This window comes from Tupaia chinensis, unplaced genomic scaffold, assembly GCF_000334495.1.
Source record: "Tupaia chinensis unplaced genomic scaffold, TupChi_1.0 Scaffold000320_1, whole genome shotgun sequence".
NCBI classification, from domain to species: Eukaryota; Metazoa; Chordata; class Mammalia; order Scandentia; family Tupaiidae; genus Tupaia; species Tupaia belangeri.
In genome coordinates, this window is record NW_006159813.1 from 5,202,580 (window position 1) to 5,212,732 (window position 10,153).

The 10,153-nt window shown below is 43.6% G+C and overlaps 1 protein-coding gene across 1 annotated transcript in view; it reads left to right on the top strand.

Annotated features, from left to right (window-relative positions):
* The window catches only part of NOS1 (nitric oxide synthase 1), a 121,641-nt gene that overhangs the window by 56,221 nt on the left and 55,267 nt on the right, over positions 1-10,153 (top strand). The window contains 4 exon segments of the mRNA XM_027773089.1: positions 1,493-1,594; positions 2,687-2,881; positions 5,701-5,786; positions 9,871-10,015. Coding sequence (XP_027628890.1) covers positions 1,493-1,594; positions 2,687-2,881; positions 5,701-5,786; positions 9,871-10,015 — 528 coding nt within the window.

Below are 10,153 nucleotides of genomic sequence, written 5' to 3' on the forward strand. Positions count from 1 at the left end.
TTTATGTATTTATGTAGAGCAGCAGCAAATTCCTCACTTTCTGCAAACATGTCAGCAATAAAGACCCCAAGCAGAACCTAACGCCTCAGACTCAAAGACTGAATTAATAAGTCCGCTTTCTGATCGCTGCTTATATTTCAGTTGCAAAGAGGAGTCACCAAGTAACTTAAATGAGACTCTCTCCCACTCCAACCCTCCAATTGCAGCTGCCATTATGTACAAATGTTGACAGCTGGGGCTGGGAAGCAATTTACCAAACCTGAGAAATTGCTGCATGCTAGCCCTGTAATGAGACCGGGTTCCTGCCAGGGACTGGAATTGACAGGGGACGTGAAAAGCAGGGTTTTAATTAATGAATTTGCTGTTGGGTCTTCCCTACTCCTGATGTCAGCTCCTGTTCAGTTTAGCTATAGCATAAATGTCATGAATTGTTTTTCCCAAGTAATTTTTCCAAAGCCTGGTTGGGGAGCAGCTGCAAGGTCTTGGACATCAGGCATCTCCCTGAGCTTCAACTCCAAGGCCACCTGGTTTTGTGGCCCTTGGACAAGTCCAGGCAGCTGTCTGAGCCTATCTTTCACCAACTTCCTGTCACTCTCCTCTCTCCAAACACTGGCTTTTCTGTATCAGAGATGGCCCAAGCCTGATTCCACCTCAGAGCCTTTGCACTGGCTGTTCTCTTTGCCCAGAACATTCTCTCCCCAGATCTGCAAATGTCTTGCTTCTTGTCATCATTTGGGTCTCATCTTATTTGCCATCTCTGCGGGGGTCTTCCTGACTACCCTGGTTGAATTAACCCAGCCTCTGACCCCTTCTTCATTCCATTCCCTTGTCTTAGTTCCTTTCCTAGGAATTAACACAAATCACAGTATTAACTCTAACTTACTCATTAGAATGTGAGCTTAGTCATTAGAGAGCTAATAAAGCCTCTGTTTTTCTGTTGCCGGTAAGTTCTCAGTAAAAAATCTTTTTTAAAGCTTATTTTTTTCCACAAGAGAGAGACGTAACAAGGTCTCACCATACTGTGATCCTCCCCTCAGCCTCGAGCCAAGATCATGGGCACACATGGGCACACGGTGTGGTCAAACCAACCTGGGTCTGAACCCAGGCCTTCCTTCTGGCTCGAGTATGGCACAGTGGCATCTACCACCTGCACCACTTCAGCTAGCCTCAGTAAAAAAAAAAAAAAAAAAAAAAACCTTGGGGGACACCCCCCTGCCCTAGTTTTAAAAGGGGACTGCACCACTTCAGCTAGCCTCAGTAAAAAAAAAAAAAAAAAAAAAACCTTTGGGGTCAGCCCCCTGGCCTAGTTATTAAAGGAGACGGATCCCAATGGCCAGCCATGGTTTGAAAACAAAACATCTTTGAATAAGTGACTTCAATCCCTGAATGAGTTGATGGATAAGAAATTCATTAATGACACAAGCTAGCCCTGTTCTCTTTAGTCTGAAACCCAAAGTGCCTAGACTCTGAGTCTGTTTCCTTCTCCTTTCAGGAAGTAGCCAAGAAGATGAACTTGGACATGAGGAAGACGTCCTCCCTGTGGAAGGACCAGGCACTGGTGGAGATCAATATCGCTGTTCTCTACAGCTTCCAGGTAGCATCACCAGGGTCAGGCTAGAATGGGATCTAAAACCTTTCGGAGCTTTGGTGCAGAGAGGCAAGAGACCTAGCTACCAGAAACCACCTTTGGGGGATTCTGCCCACCAGTGTGGTCAGCTTCCTGTCCTGCATGCCTTCCTCTCCCATGTGGGTCTTGAATAGGGACCAGTTGATGAAGAAATTAATAAATTATGGGAAAGCAGGGGATTATGGCTTTTTGCTTAAAAATCTTTTTTTTTTTTTTTTTTTGAGAGGTTTTCACTATAGGGCGCATGCGGTCGCCAGACAGACAGAGAGAGACATAGAGACAGAAAGCGAGAAATCACCCCCCAGGGGGGATAGTCACACTGCAATCCCTTCGCCTCCATTCTCCTCTCGGGAGCTTGGGGCACACACACACACGCGCCCAGCATGAGTTCTAAGCCACCGGGTCCGGGACACGAACCGCGGTCGACTACGTGGGAGTCCAGCGACATAGCCATTACGCTAACTGCTGGTTCCCAAGATTCTTTAGCATTGATATGACAGGCATCCTCTGTCTTGTCATCTTTTAGGGACTCAGATGATCTCATTACAAATACTCACCCTCATTACCAGAAACACATTGGCCTCTAAATGCATGTTGCTCTGTGGAAAATGATATTAAATGCAGCAGGTGGTGTGGAGGTTAAGGTGGCTGAATCACACGTGTTTGACTGCGTGATTTGAGTTCCAGACTTAATAGCCTAAAAACACTCCAGGTGTATGTGTGTACATGCCCAAAATTCTGAGAGAATAGAAGAGAAGTGAGTGCAGTTGGTCATACCCCCTGGAGGGGGTGATTTCTCTAAACTAAAAAAGTAAAAAGCAGGGAGGGGCAAGAAGAAGATTGGCCAAAAGGCATTAGAGACACATTAGCACCAAATGGAAACTTTCTCCTGAATACAATTAGGAAGACTAAAAGAAAAATAGGAGAAGAATCACGGTTTAACTTTACACTGTTTAAAATCATCTCTGAATCCACCCTTTGGGAACACCACTCTATGGGGGAAGAAGTCTGAACTCTCCAGCTTTTCTTACCTTCTGATTGTTCTCTTCCCTCCCGCAGAGTGACAAAGTGACCATCGTTGACCATCACTCTGCCACTGAGTCCTTCATTAAACACATGGAGAATGAATACCGCTGTCGGGGGGGCTGCCCTGCTGACTGGGTGTGGATAGTACCCCCCATGTCTGGCAGCATCACCCCTGTCTTCCACCAGGAGATGCTCAACTACCGGCTCACCCCCTCTTTTGAATACCAGGTCCTGCCCCCTCCTGGCCTCTTTTCGTACTAAGTCTCCTGTACCTAGTGTGTATGTTACACTTACTGACATCTCGATTCAGGCTAGTGCTTTGAATACCCACTTGCTCTTCAGCCATCTGTGGCTAGTAGCTACCATATTGAACAGCACAGGTCTAGCTACAATACCAGTAGAGATTAAATGGGTAGTGGGGTCACAACAAGAGAGTTTTGGAGGGACCAAGGGTTGAGTAGGAAGGGCTTGCAACACAATACAGGGTGGCTGGACCATCCACTGTGTACAAGGACTCCTTTGACCACCACTGGCCGATTTACCATTAAAAATGGGACCAGCAGATGTTATAATGGTGAAATTGCTTGACTCCTCCATAGTCAACTACAGTTTGAGTCCCAGACCCAGTGACATAAAACTCATGCTGAAGGCTTATGTGTGCATGCCCAAAATCCCAAGAGGAGGATGAAGAAGGGATTGAGGTATGGCCAATCTCCCTGGGGAATGATTTCTAGGTTTCTCTCTCTCTGTCTCTCCAGCAAGCACATGTGCCCTATGGCAAAAATCTCTCTCAAAATTTTTTTTACCTTAAAAAGTCATTTCTTGGGGCTAGCAGGTGGTATGATGGGTAAGGGCACTGGACTCCTACATGGCTGACCGTGGTTCTAGTCCCAGACTTGGTGGCTTGCTTTCTCATTCTTTCTCTCTCTCTTTTACTTTCTCACTCTCGCTCTTTCCGTCTCTAGTCAAATTAAAAAATAAATAAAGTTAAATAAAAGAATTATTCTCAAAAAAAGACATTGTTTCTCTAACTCTTGGCTCATGGTGATCACTCCTTTTTGGTCAAGATATATGAGATATTTGAATAGCTCTTTGAGGTTGGTCATATTAAAGAAAATTACTGTGTATTTAGAATAATCCTTTCACATGGTAGATGAATGGTATTGAGTTTCACATCCTAAGGATCCAGCTGGATGTACCATTTGTTATATTGCCATGATCTGAAAAATGGTTCCACTTAGAATTATTATTTAAATTAGACTTTCCAGAAGTTTTGGTATCTTCCATTATTTGTTTTTCTCAAAATATAATTTAAAAATTGTACTTCAGAATTTTAATATTCTAATCTTTTACTTTTATCTAGTCTATTTTTTATTTATATACAGACATAATTTATCATTTCAATCTCATACTGTTAGGTTTTACATTCTGATTTTCATTTTTGATTGCTTAAGGCCTTTTCCCATGTATCTAAAGAATATTTATAATACATTATTCATTTTAGAAACTCTATATTAACACATCAAAGTTTCATAATATAAATTTTTAAAGAATCATTTAATTTAAATTTATTTATTGCTATTATTTTATTTATTTATGTTTTTTAAGTTGACCAGAGAGAGACAGAGAAAGAGGAAAGAAAAATGAGAAAGGAAGCTGGCAGCTCAGAGACTCAAACCATGGTCAGCCATATAGGAGTCCAGCCACCTTAATCACCATACACCTGCTGGACCCTTATAATATAAATTTTGCTACTTGCTTTTAAGTTACTATTAAATTTTTGTCTCATAATAATTTTTGAATAAGCCTTTTCTCATTTATGTTATTTTAAATAATCTTATTGAAATAATTTTCTGAGGAAATAAGGTATAAGTACATATATTCTCATATTTATCAAAACTATTATCAAAGAGCCTTCAAATTTACAGAGGTTTAAAAGGTAAAAATATACCTATTGGGGCCACCTCATGGAGTGGCTCCCATGTGGCTGGCTACAAGGTTGGAGTCCCAGACTGATGACTTGAACAAAACGCTGGATACATGTGTATTTGTGCCCAAAACCCCCAAAAGAGGGAAAAGTGGAGGAGAAGGGTTCCCAATGTGAGCATGCCCTCTAGGGTTTTTTTTTTTCTCTCTCTCTCTCTCTTCCTCTGTCTCTCTCTCATGAGCACTTGCACCCTGTAGCAAAAACTAAAAAAGTAAAAAGCAGGGAGGGGCAAGAAGAAGATTGGCCAAAAGGCATTAGAGACACATTAGCACCAAATGGAAACTTTCTCCTGAATACAATTAGGAAGACTAAAAGAAAAATAGGAGAAGAATCACGGTTTAACTTTACACTGTTTAAAATCATCTCTGAATCCACCCTTTGGGAACACCACTCTATGGGGGAAGAAGTCTGAACTCTCCAGCTTTTCTTACCTTCTGATTGTTCTCTTCCCTCCCGCAGAGTGACAAAGTGACCATCGTTGACCATCACTCTGCCACTGAGTCCTTCATTAAACACATGGAGAATGAATACCGCTGTCGGGGGGGCTGCCCTGCTGACTGGGTGTGGATAGTACCCCCCATGTCTGGCAGCATCACCCCTGTCTTCCACCAGGAGATGCTCAACTACCGGCTCACCCCCTCTTTTGAATACCAGGTCCTGCCCCCTCCTGGCCTCTTTTCGTACTAAGTCTCCTGTACCTAGTGTGTATGTTACACTTACTGACATCTCGATTCAGGCTAGTGCTTTGAATACCCACTTGCTCTTCAGCCATCTGTGGCTAGTAGCTACCATATTGAACAGCACAGGTCTAGCTACAATACCAGTAGAGATTAAATGGGTAGTGGGGTCACAACAAGAGAGTTTTGGAGGGACCAAGGGTTGAGTAGGAAGGGCTTGCAACACAATACAGGGTGGCTGGACCATCCACTGTGTACAAGGACTCCTTTGACCACCACTGGCAGAATTTTGCCCTTTAAGACTGTTAGACAATCAAGAGCCCCAAAGAGTCCAAGAAGAGCCAGATTCCCTCACTGCAACATCTATATTCTTCTCTTCCCAGCCTGATCCTTGGAACACCCATGTCTGGAAAGGCACCAACGGGACCCCCACAAAGCGGCGAGCCATTGGCTTCAAAAAGCTGGCAGAGTGAGTCTTCTGTATTAGGTGGGTGGGTAGGTGGGTAGATGAGCCCACAAACTCAGAGAGTCCCAGAAAGGATATCAAGCAGGTGCTACGCCCTCTGATCTCTCATATAATATGTTTTCTCCATTTCCTTCTGTCATACCTTCTTTGCCTGAGTCTGGAATTTGAATGCTGCCAAACTCTTCTTCTTTTCAACCTCATTTTCCTTTCTCAGTTCCCTAAATTTTTATCCTGGAGGCAGTGGTACACTAGGGAACCAGCTTTCCTAATAATAGTAATACTAATAATAATAATACCTTGATTTGTAACATTTGCCAATTTCTTTGGTGTAAATATTTTCACTCTGGCCAACTTCAGCCTACCAATAGGAAGTCACTAAACCCAGAATAAAGAGGAGCTGGGATAAATTGACTCTAGCACAATACTAGTCCAAGGATGACCGTGGACCCAGGAATGAACTCTAATTTTATTCACTCACTTATTTACTCATTCATGTATTCATTCAGCCAACAAATGAGTAGTATCAATTGCCTTCTCTGTGTCAGCTGCTATGCTAAGCATCATGAATGTCATGCCATGCTATACAAATGTGGTTCTTGCTCTCATGAAGTTCACAGCCATTTGTTTGTGTCTTAGGCTATTATTGTGTTGCTAAATAGAAATATTTGAGACTGGGTCATTTATAAAGGATAGAGATTTATTTGGCTTACGATTCTAGTGTCTAGAAAGTCTGAAGGTGTGGGGCTGGCATCAGACTGTCCTCCAGTGCTATGTCACGTAACAGCCAACTGAAGCAGAGAGGAAGGTCAGCACATGCAAAAAGAGAGGAAAGAGAATCTCCACTTCCTCGGTTTGTCATTTCTACAACCCCAGTTGATTGGGTGGTGCTTTACAATTGGATAGTGCCCTGCATCTTAAAGATCTTACCACCTCCCAAAGCCATTACACTGGAGACCAAGCTTCCAGAACATGAATCTTTGGGGAATGAACCATTATCCAAACCCTAGCGATGTGTCAAAGAATCACACAAATACAGTGAACATTGCAACTGTGAAAGTTCACATCAAGGCATAGTTTGTGGTACCATAAAATAGAATTCACCATGTCTGGGAGGTAAGGGAGGGCTTCCTTGAGGAGATGACAATCAAGCTAGAGAATGAGATGAACAAATCTTACCTGAGCAAAGAAGGGAAGGAAGGGCTTATGGACCAAGACTACTGAAGAATCATTTTCCTGAAAAATGTTTGGCCGGCCAGGGGACCAGATGACTAGCAGAGCAGAGCTGATAGAGACAGATAGAGATGCCAGCCTTCTGCTTCAAGAAAGAGAATCCCAGGGACAGCAGTTAGCGTAATGTCTATGTTGCTGAACTCCCATGTAGTCGACCATAGTTTGAATCCCGAACCAAGTGGCTTAAACTCACACTGGGCGCATGTGCATGTGTGCCCAAGATCCCAAGAGGAAAAATGGAGGAGAAGGGATTGCGGCATGGCATCCCCCACCAGGGGGGTGATTTCTCGCTTTCTGTCTCTCTCTTTCTGGCAAGTGCACACGCCCTATAGAAAAGAAAAAAACCCTCTACAAAAAGAAAGGAAGGAAGGAAGGAAGGAAGGAAGGAAGGAAGGAAGGAAGGAAGGAAGGAAGGAAGGATGGATCCCAGTGATCCAGGTGGAAAACAATATGTGGAGCTAACTTATTGGCAGAAGCCATTGATATCTCATGAGCTATCTAGTGAGGTTAGAACCTTGTAGGTATGATATTTAGTTGCCTGACAGGTGCCATCTATGCCATGGACCACAGACCCACTGATGAGTCTTTTAGGAACCCAGAATTTTAGGTCTTGGCTCTATTAATATGGCCTGTGGGGTCTCTTTCTCTCTCTGTCCTTCCACCTTCATTCCATACTCAAAACCAAGCAAGAACACACCAGCAGCAACCCTTTCCCTAACGTGAGTATCTCTGATATTCTCAGGGCAGCCGTTGGCTTCAGTTCAGTTCCACTGTCTCTGGGGAGAGAAGGGAGGGAGAAATCTAAAACATTAATTGCACTATTAAGTTTGGGGTAGAAACAATGGGAGTTGATTATAGATGTGCTTTCATGCTCAGATCATTCAAAGGGAACCCTCCAGGCACCTTTTATTTCTTTCCGTCTCTCCCCCTTAGCTCGGAGGCTTCCTACAGCGTGGGTGGTTACCCTGATTCTAAAAAATGATGCATTTATTGCAATAATTCCCAGGTGGGGGATAATTAGCAATTTTTCTACATCGAGATTCCTGGTTAGAACAGGGAAGCTTGCTCAGGAGTTAAGTTCAGGTATTCCTGAGCCCACCCAGCCCCCTGCCCAGTAGACAATGGAGGGAGTGCTAAGCTGGGCTTCCTCTACTTAGCTGGAGAGAGGCTGGGCTTGATACTGAAGCTCCCAGGGCCTCGGAAACAGCATCATTCCTGATGTATTCTTCTATGCAAAAATGCATCATGACTTTCCCGACAACCCAATATTAAGGGAACTTACTTACAGAATGGGCTGTGGCATATCCTCACAATGGATAACAAAAGAAAGATATCCTATGTAGGTATGTCCCGAGCGAGAGAGTCGGGGTATGGAGTTGAGATGAGAGGTCTTCAAAAGGTTCATGGAAAATGCATATTATGAAAAAACCATACATAAGGATTTCAAAAACTTACCGCACTGAAATAAATTCATATTTTGCAGTGCCCTCACATGAGAGTTTAAGAAATTTGGCTGAGGGCTAGAGCCAGTTGCAATCAGTGTTTTGGGCAATAACTTAAGCCCTTTGTTCAGTGCCTAGGAATGTTCAAGGCCCTAAGACAGGCTCAAACCTACAGGAGAAATACAACTGTTCTCATTGCATGGTGATCAAGGCAGTTTGTTCTTTTCAATCAGGACAAGACAGAAAGTGGGAGACCATACACAGGTTCTGTGAATGTACATTCCAGAATAAACCAGGCCTGGCCCTTTCTTTGTGGACCTATAAACTCCTGATATCCCTTATAACCCAATGTCTGGTCTTATTAGTGATTCCTTTCTTTCTCTCAGTCTCTTTCTCAAACACATACAGACACATAAATAGAAGCTCCAGAACAACTTCTGTCCACAGCTATGTTCTCTATGGCCTTCACCTCCTGCAACAATGCCTGGCATATAGTTAGCTACTCAACAAATATTCGATGCATGAATGAATGAGTAAATGGATGGATGGTCATCTTTTGAGACAATGCTTAGCAAACCATGGTTTTTGTTTTGTTTTGTTTTGTTTTAGAGAGATTTTTGCTATAGGGCAAGTGCGCTTGCTCACCAGAGACAGAAAGTAAGAAATCACCCTCCCCCCCCCAGAGAGGATGACCATGCCTCATTCCCTTCTTGATTCTCCTCTCGAGATCTTGGACATGTATGCACACATGCCTGGCATGAGTTTTAAGCCACGTGTCCAAGACTCAAACCAAGGTCAACTATGTGGGAGTCCAATGATGTTACCATTACGCCATCTGCTGGTCCCAGCAAACCGAGGTTCTTACGACTTGGACTACTGGGACCAGCAGTTAGTGTAATGTCTAGGTCGCTGGACTCCCATGTAATTGACTGCGGTTCAAGTCCCACACCCAGCAACTAAAACTCATGCTGGGTGCATGTGCGTGCATGTCCAAGATCCCGAGAGGAGAATGGAGGAGAAGGGATTGTGGTGTGGCCATCCCCCCTGGGGGGTGATTTCTCACTTTCTGTCTCTATGTTTCTCTCTGTCTGTCTGGCAAGTGCACACACCCTATAGCAAAAAAACCTCTCCGAAAAAGAAAAAAAGACTTGGACTATTCAATTATATTAACAAAATTAACTATTTTAGTTTATGACTAATTACTCTGGAGAGATTTAAGGAAGGAGTCAATGTACAGAACTTAAACTCAGGGACTTTGAGTATCTCTGAGGGGACTCCTGAAACCATTAAAGACCACGAAAATAAGTTATTTCCTGTTGTATTTCATAGACCACAGTTCTTGCTCCAAAGTCCCAGTCCACCCTCTTCTCTTCCTTCTCTGTTTCCAATTTTCCTCTTCATCTTTTCTCCCCTAGAGCTGTCAAATTCTCAGCCAAGCTGATGGGGCAGGCAATGGCCAAGAGGGTCAAAGCGACCATCCTCTATGCCACCGAGACGGGCAAATCACAAGCCTATGCCAAGACCTTGTGTGAGATCTTCAAACACGCCTTCGATGCCAAGGTAGGTGGGGCAGTGTCAGCTTCCCAGCCTCTCGTGGTAAATAGAAGTGAGAAGGGAAGAGGGAAGTCAATGGAGAAGAACTGTGGACAATGGCTGAAACCCACTCAAAGATGCCCATCAGCACACGTGGACATACCA